General features: G+C 45.6%; 2 protein-coding genes across 8 annotated transcripts; one reads left to right on the plus strand and one right to left on the minus strand.

The window, feature by feature from the left end:
• The first annotated feature begins 2 nt into the window (after positions 1-2).
• znf142 (zinc finger protein 142) lies at positions 3-7,840 on the plus strand. Of its 2 annotated transcripts, none has more exons than XM_040201831.2 (8): positions 3-434; positions 983-1,474; positions 1,568-1,792; positions 1,982-2,806; positions 2,937-3,114; positions 3,261-6,132; positions 6,930-7,035; positions 7,176-7,840. In XM_040201831.2, the coding sequence occupies exons 1-8, from the start codon at positions 413-415 to the stop codon at positions 7,703-7,705; spliced, it is 5,250 nt and encodes a 1,749-aa protein (XP_040057765.2). In that variant the 5' UTR covers positions 3-412; the 3' UTR covers positions 7,706-7,840. The 2 variants fall into 2 exon arrangements, with proteins under 2 accessions (XP_040057765.2, XP_040057766.2); XM_040201832.2 differs by having other exon boundaries at positions 250-387.
• A 90-nt stretch (positions 7,841-7,930) lies between these two features.
• On the minus strand, positions 7,931-19,763 carry plcd4b (phospholipase C, delta 4b). Of its 6 annotated transcripts, none has more exons than XM_078090138.1 (16): positions 19,526-19,763; positions 17,025-17,123; positions 16,690-16,848; positions 16,058-16,286; positions 15,694-15,823; positions 15,288-15,519; positions 14,070-14,271; positions 13,841-13,985; positions 13,261-13,413; positions 12,292-12,450; positions 10,922-11,078; positions 10,591-10,707; positions 9,596-9,774; positions 9,380-9,512; positions 9,058-9,207; positions 7,931-8,879 (listed from the first exon to the last, which is right to left on the minus strand). In XM_078090138.1, exons 2-16 carry the CDS (start codon positions 17,041-17,043, stop codon positions 8,788-8,790), a joined length of 2,256 nt encoding a protein of 751 aa, XP_077946264.1. In that variant the 5' UTR covers positions 17,044-17,123; positions 19,526-19,763; the 3' UTR covers positions 7,931-8,787. The 6 variants fall into 6 exon arrangements, with proteins under 6 accessions (XP_077946264.1, XP_040057808.2, XP_040057806.2 ...); XM_040201874.2 differs by having other exon boundaries at positions 19,508-19,689; XM_040201872.2 differs by having other exon boundaries at positions 15,279-15,519; positions 19,508-19,683.

A 19,763-nucleotide genomic window follows, 5' to 3' on the forward strand; every position in this document is an offset into this window, starting at 1 on the left:
CCTCAGTCGTTCGTTCCTAGGTCGAGTTATCTTAACGTCATTTAGCTCGTAAGCTAAGATGAAAAGTCAACTAACGTCAACTGTTGGATAAATGTGTTGGTGAATGGCATAATTTATTTATTTGACATTTTACACATTCGACTCTACGGACCGAAACGACGATATGAATTGCTAGCAGGAACCCAGACGTTCAGCAACCAGATTAAGAAGAAGTGAGCTAACTAACGGTAGCTCCGTTTCAAGCGATATTGTTAGCGTCTTAATACAATTTTAAACGTTATCATGATAAAGTAACTTAAACTCCGGCCGCTACCGCCCAGAATGAATAAAGAAAGCCATCGCAGAAAAGACTATCTTTACGACTCGGATGCTGTCAAATGGATAATGGTTGGTGTCCTGTGTTTCGGATAGAATGTACCGCGGAAACTCAGGCAGTAGGTCGACATTCTGCTGCTGACGTTATCTTAAAGTCTGCGGTTTGTCCTGCAGGGATGGAGCTTATCTAATGTTCGTCAATTGTTAAGGACAATACAAGGCGACATGAACACACAATTTTATTGTACTAAGTCACTGTAACATATGTAATTGGCTCGGTTCGATGGTCTATTGTCATGCAGAGAGTAATTGCAGTGTTTCGTGAAGCTAATTTGTCTTGCAGATGTGTTATTTTCCTCTCCATGTCTGTGTTATTTTAGTTTGTTTTTGAGGTATGTGTATATCACTGGTATAAGGAATGTGAACGGAATTTAATTAACCCTAGATCATTTTATATTATTCTTCAAATAAGAATTAGAAAATGAAACAGAAGAATCCGTTTCTATGTTTCTCTGCACTGTCCACAGACCACAACTTTGTACTGAAGACGTGGTCTATTTGTGAAATATGTACACATTTGTAAAAAACATGAATCCCAACTTTTTGCCATGCTTTTTAAAATCTATTCAATTGTAATCAATAACGCTGCAATTTTTTTAATTTTTAGACACAATGGAGTCTGTGGAGCCCCATGGATGTAACACTTGTCGCCAGAGTTTCTCAGACATTGGCCTGTTTACGTCGCACCTTTGCTCAGAAAGGCCAACCACTCCGTCCAGGGGAAAAAAGATGGGCAGCTACAAATGCTCCCAGTGCAGTGAGGTTTTTCTAGAGCCGCGTCTCCTGAAGCGCCACTTCAAAGTCGCCCACGGCGGGCGCGGACCTGAAGGCCCATTCCCCTGCACTGAGCAAGGCTGTCGCTTCAGCAGCACAGGCCGTCGGGAATATCAAGCCCACCTGACGTCCACACATGGTCTCACCCTTGTTCCTTGCAACCTCCGGTCCTGCAAAGTGTCATTCCTCACACAGGATGAGATGGAGAGACACTTCCGGGGCCACATGCCCTTTGGCTGCTTTCAGTGTCAGTTTGTCACGTTGAGCGGTAAAGACCTGAATGACCACCTCATGGAGCAGCACCATCGGCCGCCCGGCGCGCAAGGTAAACAGTTATTATGTTGCACGCATGCAGGAATCCGTTTTCAAAAAACAAAAAGTCGATCTTACGTGAATGGTTTGGCTCATCTGTTGATAGATAAGGAGACTGCAGTCACGGAATGCACTAAAGGAAGCAACCAACCTCATGTTCCTGGCAGGCCGACGAGAATGCTAATCCCAAAACCAGTTCATGCATCATCGTTAACAGAAGATGGGAACGACGAATTGTCTGAGGGCGAAAGGCTCGATTCAAAAAGAGCGAGGAAAGCAGTGGAAAGAGACAAACCATCAGCATTGGAGGCTGCATCACTACCATCCAAAGGTACATCCAAAAGTAATATTCAATAATTAACCAAACATATTAAAACATACAATGAATGCACCTTTATTAATGTATGTGGTTCAGGCAACCAAAACCTTAGTTTTGAAGGAAATGCCTTGATAAAACTGTTTTTTCGAAAAACCTTTGTCACTACCCTCAATAACAATTCTGTATGTTCTTGTCCATCAGAGTACTTGGCGGAGGGATCAGAGCAAACCTATCGCACCCACATCTGCCCCAAGTGTCGACGCTGCTTCAAGATGCGCTCCCACCTGCAGGAGCACCTCCACCTACATTTCCCCGACCCCAGCCTCCAGTGTGCCAACTGCAAGCGCTACTTCACCAGTAAGAGCAAGCTGCGCCTGCATAGGCTCCGCGAGGCGGGTCACAAGGTTCACCGGTGCCACTTGTGTGAATATTCTGCCGTGGAGCGGAATGCAATCCGCCGCCACCTCGCCAGCGTGCATGCCGATGAGGCAGAGGGCGGCGAGAACGGTCGCACCTATCCCTGCCCCAGCTGTGGTCAAAGCTTTCACCAGAGCAGGTCACTCAAGGCCCACATGAAGACGCACAACATCCTGTCGGGCAGCAAGTCGGTGGCCTGCTTCCAAGAGGGTTGTTCCTTCCAGAGTTCTTTGCGCAAAGAACTTCTCCGACACAGCGCCGAGGTGCACGGGGTCACGGCTGTAGCGTGCCGCCATCACGCCTGTGGCGCCGTCTTCCAAAGTGAGACGGACATGGAGGCTCATTATCGGAAGCACCTGGCCTACCACTGCTCGCAGTGTGATTTTTCCTGTTCCAATAAGGCCGTCTTCCTCCAGCACCAACGGCACGGTCACCCGGGAAACGACGAGCTTTGCTGCGACTTTTGCTCCTTTGTCACATTCAACCCCGTGGAGTTCAGGCAGCACGTCGGCCATTTGCACGCCGGCGAGAAGATCCATCGCTGCTCTCAGTGCAGCTACGTGACCTCGCATGAACGGGGCTTGAAGCGGCACATGCTGATGCACAGCGGTGAGCAGTGAACCGATTAACGGCCCGATGGTTTTTCTCATCTTATTCTCGCCTTACAGAGTCTTGCGTTTAGCTTTTGTGCAGCCATTCTTATTCCCATTTCCTGAATTAATGTTTTTCTCTGTTACAGGTGAGAAGCCCCACAAGTGTAGCTTGTGTGACTTCAGGTGCCGAGATGAGTCCTACCTCTCCAAACATATGCTGACTCACTCGGATGACAAGAACTTTATGTGCGCTGAATGTGGATACGTCACGAAATGGAAGCACTATCTGAATGTCCATATGAGGAAACATGCTGGAGACCTCAGGTAGATCTCAGCCGGTTCTATACACCTGCATGTTTTCCATTTCGGAAATTGTAAATGCACTGCTGTGTTTTCACATAATTTAGTTGCTCATGTAGGCCTATTGTTTGTTGTTCTGTTGTTGTGACCAAACTTCCTGTCTCCTCCAGGTATCGGTGTGACCAGTGCCCCTACCGCTGTCACCGCACGGACCAGCTTAATAGCCACAAATTACGACATCAGGCCAAATCCCTCATGTGCGAGATCTGCGCATACGCCTGCAAGCGCAAATATGAGCTCCGCAATCACATGCTGGCCAAACACTCCGGCGAGGAGACACCGCCATCGGTCTTAAAGTGCAAGTACTGCACGTACACTACCTGCTACAGACAAGCCCTTCAGAACCATGAGAACTGCAAACACACCAAGCTGAAAGAGTTCCGGTGTGCTCTCTGCTTCTATTCCTCCTTCAGTAGCATCAGCCTCTTTCTGCACAAGAGGAAAGCTCACGGCTACGTACCTGGGGACAAAGCATGGCTAGAGAACTACGCCGCAAAGGAAAGGGAGAGAAACTCAACCGAGATCTCTCAGGACTTCTACGATAAGCCCCTAGTAGGTCATGAACAGTCTGAACCATCAACATCTGAAGGACCTGCCTGTCACAGAGAACGGTCTGATCCCCATGACTCTGCAGACCGTTTTGCCGGCAGGCGCTCCGAAGGCGGTTCACATAGTGAGTCTGTGGATGCTTTGGATGTCGTTTCTCAAGAGGTTGTTAATGACGGTGTTTCTAACAGTCCTCCACCTGTGAGCCGTCCGGAGGAGTACTGCACTCTTGTCTTAACGACACTTTCAACCACAGAATATCAGACCTCCTCTTTGCAAAGTCAGGAAGGACATTGCACGAATCAAACTCCAAGCACTGACAATTCAAATCACCTTGACATACCACAAGAGAAGGTGGACTCCTGTACGTCTTCGTCAGAGGGAGACGACATAGCTGTGGCAGATGCAGAATGTGGACAAAGTGATTTAGATGATGTCCATGTGCCTCTGCATGATACAAGTCAACCAGTAGTACCTAGGGAGTGTCAAACATCTAAGGTGGAGAATGGCGGCGGGTCGCTCGGTTCCACTTTTCCATCCGATCAGAATAATCCAACCGAATCTGAGATCCGTCTGAAAGCTATGAAGAAGCACGACAAGGACCAAGCGGAGGCCATGGTTTTGGAGGGAAGGGTGCAGATGCTCGTGGTGCCTTCCAAAGACGTGCATCGATGCGAAAAGTGCTCTTATGTAACCAGCAAGGAGAGCGCTTTGAAGCACCACTGCCAGGCTCTGTGCCATGTTAGAACGAAGGGACACAAGTGCCAGGATTGCGAGGCGCAATTCAGACAGAGGCGAGGCCTCGACAGCCACCGTGCTAAGAAGTGCCCGGCGCTTCCACGAAAAACAAGGGCGTTCGTTGGCCTTTCAAATACAGTAGAAGACAACTCTTCTGTGGGTCAAGGAGCATCCGAGCAAGTCGATGCGGAAACAAATGCCGATCAGCTAGAACTCCTTAGTCGGAATTCCACAGATTCTAACCATCAGGAATTTAGTCCGCGAGAAGAGGGAGTATGTACATCTCATTCAACAAAATGTAAAGGGTTTGTTCGGACAAAAAAACTTTCTAAAGTTAAACTTGCAACTAAGCAGTTGTTTTCCTCTAACAATCAACAAATGATTCCACTGCTGAAATCCCTTTATGCCAAAAAAGATGGTAAATTCAAATGCAAACTGTGCAATTTTTCGTCAGTCAGGCTCACAACAGTCGAGCGACACCTCTCTCTCTGCAGAAAGATCTTAAAGAAAAGCGAGAGTCGGATCGTTCGATCGGATGAGCCCTGTCGCGAGTCGGTCAACGACAAAGGGGAGGTGGAAGAGCGCAAGGACGGAACCGGGAAAGTTTCAGAAAGAAGACGTAAACTCTTGTCCTGTCCGAGCTGTGCGTTTAGGTGCAGTCAGAAAAGGGCATTAGACAGCCACGAAAAGAGAGGCTGCCTGAAGCCAGACGAGCTCCAGTGCGCCATGTGTCCGCTGGTGGCCAAATCTCAAATCTCCTTGACCCGTCACGTCGCACGGGCCCACAACGACAAGAAAGTGGCTCCGGCCGAACGTCTGCCCTGCCAGCACTGTACCTTCACCTGTAAACACGAGCGGCGCATGGCGCTACATGTCGCGCTCAAACACAAAGGGGGCCGACCTCACCGCTGCCGCTTCTGCCCTTTCAGCACGGCCAGGCGCTATCGCCTGGAGGAGCACCTGTCCCTCCACACGGGGATCGGTCGCCACAGTTGCGATGCGTGCGACAAGACCTTCGGCGCCGTGGCCAAATTGCGGCAGCACAAGACGCGCATCCACGACAGGCGGCCGACGCACTTCTGCCCGCTCTGTGACTTCAGCGGCTACACGCCGGACGACGTGAGGCGGCACGACCTCCGCAGCCACGCCGGGGAGTCGCGCCACGCCTGCGCTCACTGCGAGGCCCGGTTCAGTTCGGGAGTTGCGTTGAGGAACCACCGCAGGCGCGCGCACCGGCTCCAGGTTGGTTCGTCGCGTGGCAGCGAGGCCTCCCTGGAGCCCCGCCGGGAGAGCGAGCACCCTGGGGTGAAGTGCGGCACCTGCGGGGAGTCGTTTAGGACCCGCGAGAGCCTCGAGACTCACCAGAGAACCCACCTGGCACATCGGTGTCAGCTGTGCCCCTTTGGCGCCAAAACGCGGCAGCTGTTAGCGCGGCACCTGCTGGGCGAGCACGAGGAGGGCCCTCCGGAGGAGAAGCCTTTCAAGTGCAGCTCGTGTCCGTTCGCCTGTCGCCATCAGCTGGTGCTGGAGCAGCACTTCCGTTCACACGGAGGCAAGCGTCTGTACAAGTGCGCGGACTGCGAGTACGTCAGCCGGAACAAGCAGAAGATCACGTGGCACATTCGCACACACACGGGAGAGAAGCCGTACAGCTGCGAGCAGTGCAGTTACACGTGCATCGACCCGTCGAGGTTGAAGGTAACCTCAGAGTTTATAGCAGGTTGTTTGTGAGATTAAAAGTGCTGGTTTGGAATAATCCACATTAAAGCAGTGTATTTCTTTATAGGAACGTCAGCATTGGTCTCTTTCATAATTCTTTAATAACCAATGGTTACAATTCAATTCAAAGATTTTATTGTCAAATACACCCCCCTGTGTATTGAAATTGTTATGGTTGCCTTTTCTGGATAGCCGACCAATTTTAAAATAAAAATAAAAATACAATATTTACATAAATGCACATGAAATAAAAATAAGGCAGAAATGAGGTGAGGGGAAATGTGCAAAACTGAGCAGGTTGTAAAAAAAAAATTAAATTAAATGAAACGTGTGCGCAATATAAATTAACAGTACTGGGGTAAACATTGGTTATTTATTTATTTATTTGGTTTGTGTTCTTTGTTTAAGCCGTACAAAAACTGAATTGTCATAGCAACAAGCCAAGACATTTTGGGCAAAAATTGCGTTTGTTTTTTCCTCTTTGATCTGTACTTTTTTAAAAAAATTTTACAAAATGCCCTATAAGGCGTTTATAGTGATGTGCTTCTGTTGGCGGTTCCCCCACCTTCCCCAACCTTTATGCTAAGCTAAGCAAAGCAGCTGCTTGTGGTGGTTGGTGGACACACGAGGCCTCATCTAACTTTTGGCACAAAAGCGAAGCACGTTTGAAAAAATATCAATGTTTTGGCACATTTAAAAGATGTCTTAAGTTTATCGTTTCATCATTATTTATCAACTACTTCTAAACCCTGGTTTTATAATCGTTTCTACCACAGCTTCACATGAGGGTTCACCAAGAAGAGAAGAAGTACCTTTGTCCTGATTGTGGCTACAAATGCAAGTGGGCGACTCAGCTGAAGTACCACATGACCAAACACACAGGTATCGCCGGCCACTGCTGCGTCATTGGTGGGAGGCAGGAGGGTTTTCAGAGCATAAATAAAGCTTTTTTTCATTTTAGCGCTCTCCTTCGAATTTGTGTTTGTAAGTGAGGTATAAACCAATTGATTTGTCTCCTGCAGGGGACAAGCCGTACGCCTGTGACGAGTGCGACTACCGCACTAACCGAGCGGACGCTCTCCGCGCCCACCGGGACACGCAGCACTGCGACCTGCGGCCTTACGTCTGCGAGAAATGCGGCAAAGCCTTCAAGACCAGTTTCATCCTGAAGACCCATCAGCGGCAGCACAGTGACGATCGGCCGTACACGTGCGGCTTGTGCCACAAGGCCTTCCGCTGGCCGGCGGGTCTCCGGCATCACTTCCTCTCGCACACCAAGGAGCAGCCTTTCTGCTGTCGCCACTGCGCCTACCGAGCCAAGCAGAAGTTCCAGGTGGTCAAGCATTTGCGGAGGCACCATCCAGAGGTGCCGGTGGAGCAGGGGGTGGTCAAGGACTCCGAGGCGGCCAGCCTGACCCTGAAGGAGGCCTTGCAGGGGACGCTGGGCGAGAAGGCAGCAGCAGCAGCAGCGGAGGAGGAAGGAATTGGAGACAGTGTAAGGAGCAAGGAGGTGGTCGTGCAAAGGGAGGAAGACAGCGAGACCAAATGCTAATGAGAGGGCACAATATATAGTGTGGTCAATTCAGAATGTAAAATAATTGACAAAGGAATCAAACTATCAATATGTGGAGCAGACACTGTAAACGGTTGAATGAGGGAATGTGGATTAAAAGGCCGCTGTGTCCAAGTCGAGTTGAGAATTGGTTATGATTAAGAAACTAATATGTAAAGTGACGAAATATCAATGAGTCACATGTTTTGGAATAATTGCATGTGGAACCATTCACAAAATGCATTTATTTACAGACCCATGTACATTATACACAACTTGTCATTGTAGAATTAGTACATTAGTGCAATTAGTATCTTAATATAGAAATAACTCAAGCAGTACTGATCGTAGTGCAACCAGCACGCTGCAAAGTTCTGAGTAATTCATTATAGTGTGTTTATAATACGTTTATAATACTGTTATTTGTTTTTTTCACATTCTATTATTACACGGTCACTTCTGCATATACAATATATTAAAAGGCAGATGGGGGTATTTTTACATTGTAGACATGAAGTTATCCTTCATGTTACCTAATTCCCTAAGCAGTTAAAAATATTTTGTTAAAAAGTTAGAATTGTAGTTTCTTGTCGAATTGGGTAAAGGACATGCATCGACCTTATTTCATTCTTATTTCAAAATATGACTTTCTATAACTGATTCAATCTGTTTGAGATAAGTCCTTGAGAACAGAAATGTAATATCTTGTTTCAGTGAATAATGCTGAGTAAAAAATAACTTAATAGGATTTCTGACACATTACCCGAGGATTGCTATCTAAGAGGTGCAACGTGTAGCCGACCTGATGAAACTCTGAGAGACGCTAAAAGAGACCGTTATCCATTCATCTTAACATGAACGTGCTTAGCTCAGTTTTTGCAAAACCATAATTATTTGGAATGTTGAAATTAACAATGGATCCATGAAAGTATTTCTGGAATGTTACACGCTGTTAGCACACCGTGTCACCTTATTAACAAACCGGCAGATGCCCGATATCGGACAAAAGCAATGGCGCGCGCTGTCCCCATCCTGCGTCAGGCCGATGCCGCGGGGCTGTAGTCCGCTCAGATTTGACCTCTTCATTCGAGCTCTGAGATGCTGATGTTGACAAAGAGGGAGGAGGGAGGGATGGCGGTTCCATCTTTGGAGAGCAGGTGAATGTGACGATATCCTGGAAAGGAAAGACGTCGAGAGGAATTTGGATGGGAGATGGATTTGATCGGCAGGAGTTTCCATGCATCCGGCTTTAAGGCCACGTGTGATTGAACCGACATCATTATACAAACGCCGCAGTGAGCTGTAGCTGTGCCACGCTTTGGGATTTGGCACCCACTGTCCTCTCTGCTCACCTGCTTGGATGCACGTAAACGGAAGCGTGAACTGTCCGATGAAGTCGTTCCTGGAGGCCTTGTCGTAGTCCTCCACCTCGAAGCGAACCAGGGCCAGATCAGGCGCGTGGATGACGAAATTTAACGTTTCATTCCATACTGGGTTAAAACCTGCAGAGGGCAGTAGAGGAGCGAGTATGACCAACAGGGAGGCAACCTTTTTCCTCTCCGTTGTATTTTTAAGGGTCGCATGCATCATTCATTCACACCCTGACCTTTATATCATCAAAACCATATGGTAACGAAATACACGTACTATGTGGATAAAAAACAAGTCTCTCACCATTGTTGTTGATGTGACTGGTCTCTTCCTTGGCCTGGTCCTGTGGCACACCGTAGATCTCCACTCGGACCAGGGGGTCCACAATTGAGCCTTCTTTCTGGTTCACCTTTGGGAGCTGCTGCCCACTGATCACCTGCACAAGCAGATCTGCATGTTAGACGCCACTGTGTTGCATCTTTTCAGTTAGCAACATCAAACCCCAGAGCAGTTTTGAACCTGTATGGATAAGCGGAGGGGTTTGTAGCCTCGCAGCTCCTTGGGCTTCTCGGGGCCGAACTGAGTGTTGGCGTCCCTCATGAAGTCGGGCTTGAGGACGTAGCCGCAGCAGCCGTTCTGCCCGAACAGCCCGTCATTCAGATCCATTTCCAGGCCAGCTGTCTGGAAGTTCAGAGCCACTTGGGGAAGAAGCAAAGCAGAACAGAAGACATACTCTGTAATTAGCCGTGGTTTGCTGCATCACGTGATTTCCCAGCTTTACAATCTACAACCTCGTCATCAAAGTTCATGTGAGCAGTCCAGCAGACGACCGTCTTTCATCCCGAGCAAACAGCGTCAGTTTGAGGCCTCATGACAGGAAGTATGTGTCATGTTGAACTCATCCAGCTGCTGGGTGACGCTCTATTTTATAATTTAAGTCACTAGATCAATAACACAATATATGACTAATATTTGTTGACATATGCAACGTTATTATGTTAATATTTACTTTGACGGTGGATCCCATTTTAAATGGCAGTTTTATGCTATGGTGCAACATAATTGAACACATCTGGGTATAAAGGAAATACTAAAGTGACATTAAGTTAAGTTAAAAAGTAATCTGCTGTCATTTAAGCTAGTTTTAAAAGTTGCTACATAAAGTTTAAAAGTATTGAAAAGGAATTACTGGATTTAAACGCATTGCATTGGGAGGTTTTGATCCAGCCGCGAAAGTATTATGTTGTGTTTCACATGTAGATGCTATTCATTTTTATCAAATAGAACTGTGCCAATTGATGTCCCTTCCCCAGGATCACAAGTTGCCGTCGAGTCACAATGAGCCCTTTATTTATATATTTGTCTCTAGATCTTTCTTATCCTGAGAGGGGCTGAAAAACGACACGCTACACGTTTTCAGCCACATGCTGAGATGTTGGAGGGGTGAATATTGACGCGTTGAGATGAGAGACATTGGTGATTTCAGAGGCAACGTTTGATTTGACCAGCCTCACCTATCTGGCAGCCCACATTCCACATCTCCTGTGGGTTGTAGTTGGACGAGTCGGTCCTGCGTCCTCCGGGGTAGATCCTGGTCAGCTGCCGTGTGTTGTACTGCACAAAATCTGTTCCTGAAGAGAATTAAGCCACTAAAGTGATATAACATGAACACACTTCCTCTATCTGTGAATCAGACATTATTATAAATAGAATGGAATAATTATTTAATATATAATGCTAATAAAACATTATAAACGCGTGGATAACTTATCACAATCATAGTAAACAGAAAGTAAATGTATTTTATGTTGAGAATATGACATCCACTTTAAATGTGATGTTCACCTGCGTCCTTAGCGAGCTTCTTGGCCTTGGACTCAGAGAATGAGGACATCTCGTAGCATTTGGCCTGGGATCGAGCGTGCTCAAAGCCCTGGAAGTGCACACTCTTGCAGTAAACCACCAGGTCTGACAGCTCCCTGGACAGTTTGCACTTGGATTTCTGCAAAAGTGAAGAATAAAAAGCAAAATGAGTCAACAATCAAATGAAATTTCCTTCACTATAATAACATCTATGGTGAGAAGTGGTCCTCAACGGTTTACCCTGGAAATCAGGCCAGTGAATAAATAATACTATTTTAGTAATTTAAGTAAGTAATTTGTTTACTTCTAACTTCAACTAGAAATACAATACTTGGAAGAAATGGTTTATCTGCAGAGCCTGGGCAGGGACAGAACAATTACAAGGCACTACAAGGCAAATGGAATTTATCTTGAGTGAGCTCACATAAACAAAGACAGGGAAAGACAAACATAGTTACACCCTCATTCACAATACAGTGCATTAAGCAAAGCAGAGAGCAGGTCATATTCATACCCAGAAAATAAGTGAGTCACAATCAAATGCACGTCTACATGACTTGTTGACACATATTCTGCACTATGGGAAAAACTAATTGTCCGTGCCAGTTTAAGTTCAGCTGGACTAAATACAATTTATTTATGAACTTTTCACAATATCAGAATTTCTTCTCATTTGTTGGAAATGATTGCATAATTATGTGGTAAGAGCTATAATCAATAGTTTGGGATTTTAATTGCAAGAAAATATTATGCGACTACAACTAAGGTAGCAATAAATGTCCTTTTGCAAAATACAGTTATTTTTCTGCACTTCATCACTTTAATAAACCGTGCACATGTAATTGATGCATGCAGTGTCAAGTTCTTCCTAAACATCTGCAGGAAAAAGACAAGCAGCCATGTTGGATGTTGGTTCTGCAGTTTCCTCCTCCGTCCCCTCTAATTAAATCTTTAAAACCACAAATGCTTCCAGTTAATTTCTCACGACCCAGCAGGGAAATGCTAACAATGCTAACATGATAACAGGTTTTTCCCACAAATAAGGAAACCCACAATGGAAGCTGTTGTCTCGATGGGTCTTTTAAATATCCCTGTTTGCTGTTTCTTTTCACCACCTCCTTCCTTCTTCTCCAGTCTCAGTCTCCCAGCTCTTTTTTTTTTTTTTACAACATGGCTCCATTCACATCTATCAAGTATCAACTATACCTGCCGCCTTGACTCCAACTATCTACTATGTAAATGTCTAGGCATGGTCAGATCACGTGTCTTTAATAAGAAAATTAAAAAAGATTTCATCAAGGGACGTGAGATCCTACACAAACACCACAAAGCATCAAATGTATGTACAGTACCTTCAAACACTCAGCAGACGGGTCCTCTGTAGGCAGACTCTCAGCATCATCGTTGGCCGTCTCTTCCTCATCACTAACTTCATCCATCAGGGTTTCATCAACGCAGTCTCCTGGACCATTAATCTTCTTGGCTTTCAGCAGAACTTTCCCCCTCAGTTCCTATGACGTGAACACAAACACAGGGACGTCGTGGTTCGTCTAACTCTAAATGCTGGATGGGATAAATGATGTTGCGGTTTATTTGAACGTAACTTTGAGGATCTGATAAAATCCAGTTACATAATTACAATCCATTAATGTTATCTGAATGTGCCAAATGAGTGATGCAAGCTGGGAGAGAGCAGCATAGCAAACTGAGACTGCTCCTGAAGCTGTGGTCCCTCTCTCTGCACTTTGCTGTCTCCTAACTAAATGCAGCAATGTACCACTATTTGACTGCCAAAATCCTCAATGGAATTCAACATTACTCCATTACTCCAAGTTTGCATTGATTGTCCTGAGTGCTCTAATGGAAAATATATTGTAAGTTATATCATGTTTAAGCTTTCAGGATGAGTGGAAGATGGATAGGTAGTCACACACAAACTATTCATCTTTAAAAACATCTCTAAATTTTTAATGATACCTCATGTTTTCCCCGGGTCAGACATTGAGGCACTTGCTGAAAACATTTCCTTCCTAAAGGTCAATCAAGCAGAACGCCTGCCGAAGCTCCATATTGGACTTGATATTAAACGGATTAAAAGAATAAAACGAGAACACAATCCTGCTTGCAAGTCTCTAGAGCAAAGAGTGAAAGCTAACATGTTGTTTAGCTAAGATTTGCTATCTGCTGAAAACAAATGACTCCTTGCTTGAGGGGAAATGAAACCGACATAGTTGAGGGTAGTTTAAAAACATGAAAGATTCTGGGATTTTGCAATATCCTTTCGGGGGCCTAAGTCCCAAACCTCCAAACAGCTTCTTTACCTGAGGAGAGGGAAGCTGCTGAGGAACCTGCCCGTCCAGCAAGGAGGTCAGCAGCACGTCCCCCAGGATTTGACTAAGGTGCTGGGCCATGACGGTCTGCTGCTCCAAACAACAGTGATTCTCAAGAGACAGAATGACAGGAAAGTCCGATGCCTATCAAACAGGGATGAGAAGACACAGTTTTATGTCTTATTTACAGTGGAGCTGTAGCATCTACTGCAAACTCAGTGGTTAAGGCACCGTACTGAGTTTCCATTATGCAAACGTTTCCACGACCCGCCAGAACAGCTTCTGCATCTTATAGTTGAGCAGGAAAGTCTCATAACTGCTGTCAATGGTTGAGATCTGTGCTAGAATACTAACAGAAAATATGTTTTAGTTGCCTTTATCCTGGTTAACCCACAGACCACAGTATGACGAATCTGGACTATTTATTCTATTGCTGGGGAAACTGTTCACGGTCTGGAACTGGAAAATGGATTCTGGCAAAACGTTGAGGAATTCGCATGGCTGGATGCTGCATGCCGCTCCGTGTGAGGGATGAAAGATGTTTTCTGTGTAATCTGATAGTGCTGCGCACCTTGAAGGCGTACTCCTTCAGCGTTGAAATGACATCTCTAAAAAGAATCTTGGAAGTCAACGTGTGACCATGATAAACGACGGGTTCCCCATCACTGCCGTCCCAGCAGTCCACCTCCACACAGCGGCAGCCTCTCTTCAGGGCCCTAAACACACACAGGTAAACGTTTTAAATTGAAACACGTAGTGAGTCTGAACTGTGTTGCATGTGTGTTCGCTGCAGTCCTCACTGGATGTATGCCTCCAGGCTGCTCTGGCCTCGCAGCTGGTCCTCCAGGAGGTAGGTGTTGTGTGAGGAGGAGATGAAGTAGTGGCTAAGCGGCTGGTTCATGTCCTGGTGGAGCTCCCGATGCTCAGGGTTAAATACGGAGCCCTCCCGTGAGCACAGGTAGATCTGGAAGCCGTCCAATGACATGGCGCTCTGCTTCTTGGCTGCACAGGAAGTGTTGATGGTACAGATGGGTTTCATGCACAGCACAAGCACAATCCAGGGTTGTGTGCAGTTCCAAAGAATTTCCAAATCCACCTTGACTCAAGATAAATGGGCCTATTTACTTTAATGCTCTTCACCGATTAACAAGTGCAGTTCACATCGTATGAGTCTTTGCTGAGGTGAAGGACTTTAATAAATATACTTTCACTGGAAAGAAAGGCACCCGCACGCTGAAATTATGAGTTGCAAATGTTCAACCAGGTTTTAAGTCCTGGATAGGTCTGTGGCTGCAGGGATGACAGTATCCTGCTGGCTGCTGGGTCCATTACTTTTGTCCAGACGGACATAGAGTGCTTTTTGGTTTGAGTATTGGGATAAGGTTTACAACATCTGAAGAGACGTTCTTCAATGCAATATGAAACAAGTAGCTTTTATAAGTGTCTAAAAGATGTTAGTTGCTAACAATGGGCTCCATGAGACGATCGGATGTCATGTAGCCGTGGACTGTTTGACTAATATTTTTACATCAACCGATTTTATTGATGCTTCAAAAATCACTGTGTGTTCTTTTGGAAGTATTAACTTACTGAACAAACCTTTAAGTATGATACACTTGGGTTTGCCACAGAGCTTATTTTCAACAAGAATTTCTTTGATCCAATGGAAAAAATACCATTGGCTTTTTTTTGAGCGAGCCTTGCTATCTTTCGGGGTTGGCCAACAAAAATACAAAAAGCCATGACACCACTATTTTATATAACTGTAGGCTATTGTGTACGTTTGGATTCATGAGTTAGGTATTATAGAAGTAAAGTACCTCGTTCTATTAAATATTCATGTCCAATAAATATTTAACATAAGAAGAGCTGATGCACATGCTGTACCTGCTCATCACTCATGTGTTTTCACAGATGTACTTTTATTGCAGTCGTGGATCCCCCCCCCCCCCCCCCCCCCCCGCCCCCCCTTCCAAAAACACGTGTGATGCACAAGAAGAAGCACAAACCTTCTTCACCTGTTTCAGATGGTTCGTAGCGATCAATCAGCTCCTGGGCACGCCGGGAACTCTGCTCTCCCTCCTGCTGCTCTATGCTCAGGAAGCTCTCCAGCTCGTCCAACAATAACTTTTCCCCATCTCCGGAGTAGTCCTGGAACACCTTCCACACCTCGTCCCTCTGAGTCAATATCTTATAGAAGTGGACAAACTGCTCGATTTCCAGAGAGCCACTCTCTGACTTGTCAGCCATCTGTGGACATGAAGGTGGTTTTATTACATGCTGTCTTGGTTGGGAAATAGTCACCTAGTGTGACCATAATGCAACACCAGAAAACAAGGAATGAAGGGGGTGTAATGGTCAGTGAGTCACATGTTCAATCTCTGAAGCAGCTAATGCGTTCACCAGGAGGCAACGGAAGCTCACCGTGAAGAGGCGCAGAGCATGCTCCTCGTTCATCTCCACGTTCATCATCTTCAGCAGTGTCCGCACCTCTTTGAAATTCATCTTCCCGTCTTTGTTTTTGTCAGCTTTCTGAAACCAGTCCCAGACCCACCTGAGAAGATGCTGAGGGAAACTCGGCCTCGTAAAGGGTTGTGGAAACTTATTAAAGTTAAGTCGTTACAATCAGATGGAAATTTCTATTGGAAAAATCCACAGAGAAGATGTATCAGATGGGCCTTCGGGAATTCGGTGGGTTTACCTGAATTGTTTTTTTTCATCTGTAGTCCCGTTGGACTTGTTTGTCATAGAACACCAGACACGGAAATGTACCACGGTAAAAGGATACTGGTCCAGCCTCTCCTTGGCATCCATAGTTTGAGCCTTGTGAATGACCTTGCGGACTCCCTGGATCCACGCCTTGGCTTCTTCGGGCGACTCGGCCACAAGGTCGAGGTTGCCTTGGCGACCTCGAAACACCAAGGTGAAGCAGACATCAGCGGGGAACTCCTCGGCGAGGCTCAGCAGGACCTCCGACTGGTGACCCTCGCGCACAGCCTCCACCTCAGCAACTGAGACTGAGACACGATCGGTGTTGAAGTAGTCGTCCAGTGTTTGGATGATTCACATGTTTTTATCGTGCATTCGCTTCTGATTTGAGGTTTTACGGGAACCACTGCTGTTGTGGCCTGTTTATTTTGGGCTACGGCAGAGCCACGTTTAACTGCTGAACCAGGATGGTTAACACCCTTAAGAATTTTTTTAACACAAAGGTTTCTCTTGGAAACCAAGGAAACAGGACAGAATAATGACGGAACATTTTTGATTGATCTTGTACATTAGTGCCAGAAATTCCCAACATTTTCAGCAACCAACAGAACAAGCAGTGATGCCTTCTTCCCTGATGAACATAAAAAGCTACTGGGCTGATAGAATCCGGGAATAATGCCCAGAGTCCTGACCGACATATTGGGTACTCACACGTGGAGTGGCTCCTCCCTGCCCATCTGGACTTGTACCAGAACGTCAGGCCGTCCTCCAGGAGGCGGAAATGCCGCGGCTTTTTCCACGATTTGGACTTGACTTTTCTCAGAGTCGACCCCGCCATCATCACCCGGACATCCGGGTCATCTTGGATGCCTGCACCGGGTCAGGAATCGAGTTAGTATAAGTCATGTCAAAAGGCTATTTCTCATGTCGTACCTTACACACTCGGTACTATTGGAGAAGATTCCAATAATTATGTTTTTACTGATTTTTATAATATTTTAAAATAGCAAAATCATCACAATTCAGTCTGAATAACATTAACTCACGTGAACCTTCAGGATCCATTGCTATTCTTGAATCATACCAATGGAAATATGTTGCTAACCCAGAAGCAGATGTGGGAGAATTGTTCCAGATGCTTTCCCCTGTTTCCAAACAAAAGTCATTTAGTAAGTGTTCATTCAAATGATGTATAAACTAGCTAAATACAAACGACAAAGGCACAATGTTAAGCGTCAGCGGTCCGCACAAGCTTTGCAGAGCACACTTTCAGCAACTCTTTTTTTTAGATTAAAATAATAATAACATGTCAGCACACCTGCTTCAATACCTTACTTACTTAAGGAAGGACAAAGTTCCCTTTAGAAATACAGGACTGCCTCGCTGATCAGTTGCTTAGCAGGGTGGTGAAGGGAATCTATTAGTTACTTTTAACTGTAAGAAACGGGCTGAAACCCCTGCGTTGGAAAGTGAGCGCTGATGAAATGTCCCGGAGCTCCAGTTCTGCTCACATGATAACCTAATAATAAAACAGAGAATACAATCTGCAAGGATTAAGTGAAGTATGGGCCCTTCATGCCAAGATGTGTTCTGGGCGAGTCAGCATTTAAATCTCGATCCACTCACACCATCTTTAATCATTAACGATGTGCAGGCAGAGAGGATTGCTGCTCCTGTGATAATACCCACTAAGCAGTGTGTGCAATCCATAGGAGACTATTTATTTAATGAAAAAAAACTAAACATGATTTTTTTAATCAGGAGGGTGAGTAGTCTGATATTGATGAGATAAGAGATGATGCGAGTACTGCCAAAGTTGATTGATAGAAGCTCATTTGATGTTGAAATGTGTGTCTTTTAATATACAGCCGTCTGTCATCCTTTGTTTTAAATCATCTTCATTTGTTCATGTCAAAGGATGGTGATTCACGAGCTCTGTTTTACTTCATTTTATAACACTGTTTCTCCTCATAAATTTCCGAGTGCATGTTGTTTTGTGTCTCAGGAGAATGTAGCCTATGTTTTCACAGGTTTGAGGATTTCTCCCATGACCTTTGCTCTGGGGGTATAGGTGTATTTTGAACTTTATGCAGTGCCTTCTTTTCCTGGCATTAATCAGGAGGGTGAACAGTCAGATATTGAGAATAAGGATGATGATGTGGGAGTACTGCCAAAGTTGATTGAAAGAAGCTTTGATCATTTGATGTTGAAATTAGTGCCTTTAATGTACAGCCATCTAATGGTGATTCGTGGGTTTTACTTCACTTTATAACACTGTTCCTCCTCATACATTTCTGAGTGGACGTTATTTTGTGTCTCAGGAAAATGTGGGTTTTTGCACATTTTTAGAATTGTGCTACTGTTTAGTTACTGTAATTTGAAAAATTGGTTCTATTTGCATTCATGTTGACAATTAATAAGTTCATTTTACATAGAAATGTGTTTTATTGTGGCCAAAAAGCTACTTCACCATACTTAAAACATTGCTTTGAATAAATGTAATTCTGCCAGCAGTTGGCTTAACTTAAACATTCTAGTGGAAAACATTAACATGTATTTTTGAGTTGTCCCAATGTTTCATTTTTTAGAGTGTATCTGGCTCAACTGATAGATGTGGATGACAGTCTGTATATTAGTGTTCCTGTCCGACAGTTATCCTTTCCTTCCATTGTCTCCTGAAACAACAAGATCCAAGATCCAAGATCCAAGATCCGCTCCTCTTCGGTCCTGTGTGTTCTTACGAACCCCTGAACCAGCCGCCCCGGCAAGTCGAAAGCCAAAGTAACCAAAGTTTTTCACCACGGTGCGACTGTCGCGATGCAAGGAATGCCTTGGCAGTTACACACCATTAAATATGACACCCCTACTGAAAAGAATGAGCATGAAAGCCATGAGGCATATTTTCCACAGCTATTTGCTCCGTAAACATGTTGTGCTTTCCCTTCAAGGCCACGTCAAAGAAGGTTTTACTTCCAACCCTCGGTCATACCAAACGTGCAGACTTTTAAGGAGCAATTGGGACAAATTAAGTTGTTGTAGTCTTGCCGCCGTGCGTTTTGGATGTTGTCACCCAAGGCCACTTTTTCAAAGTGGAATTTACTGACCAAGCACACACAGTGCATGACTAACGGCCGCGCTAGGAATAAACAAGTCAGGCATGACGGCCAACAGATTCGTGCTTTTTCTTCCTTCTGCACGTCTAGTTTGTAGTTTAGGATCTGAATCTGTTTTATCCAACATCGTAACATTCCACTTCCCCTGCACAGAGGGATCTATGTCCAGAGATCGACTCATGACTGCTGGCACACAATCATGTGAACTATTCCACACACAAATAAACAGGCAGCGACTGCCCAATGAAAATCCATTTATAACCCGGTCTTGGAGGGAGGACTGCACACAGTAAATTAGAACCAAAGGCAGAAACACGAGACATCAGAGCATCACCTCAACTATAACCCACATGCAACTTCAGCCGAGGAGAGAAAGAAGGATTTCTATATCTTCCTCACAAAAAAGAGTTACTTACCGAAAGTGAAGCACTCACTCAGGGTTAATGTGAATCAGACCACCTCAAGAAGGGCGGCGGAGGAGGGGGGGGGGTCTTCAGGGGACAGCTCTCCCGCAGACGGGCAGACGGGTAGGACCCTGGCTGGCCGGCTCAGGGAGGTGTGCACGTCAACTGTTAGCCGGGCTCAGGACCGTAAAGCGCCTGGGAGCGTCTGCAGGGGAATCTGGCTCAGCCTCCTCCCTCCCTCCCTCCCTCCCTCCCCGCTGGGTCCGTC

This window comes from Gasterosteus aculeatus, chromosome 16, assembly GCF_964276395.1.
Source record: "Gasterosteus aculeatus chromosome 16, fGasAcu3.hap1.1, whole genome shotgun sequence".
Lineage (NCBI taxonomy): Eukaryota > Metazoa > Chordata > Actinopteri > Perciformes > Gasterosteidae > Gasterosteus > Gasterosteus aculeatus.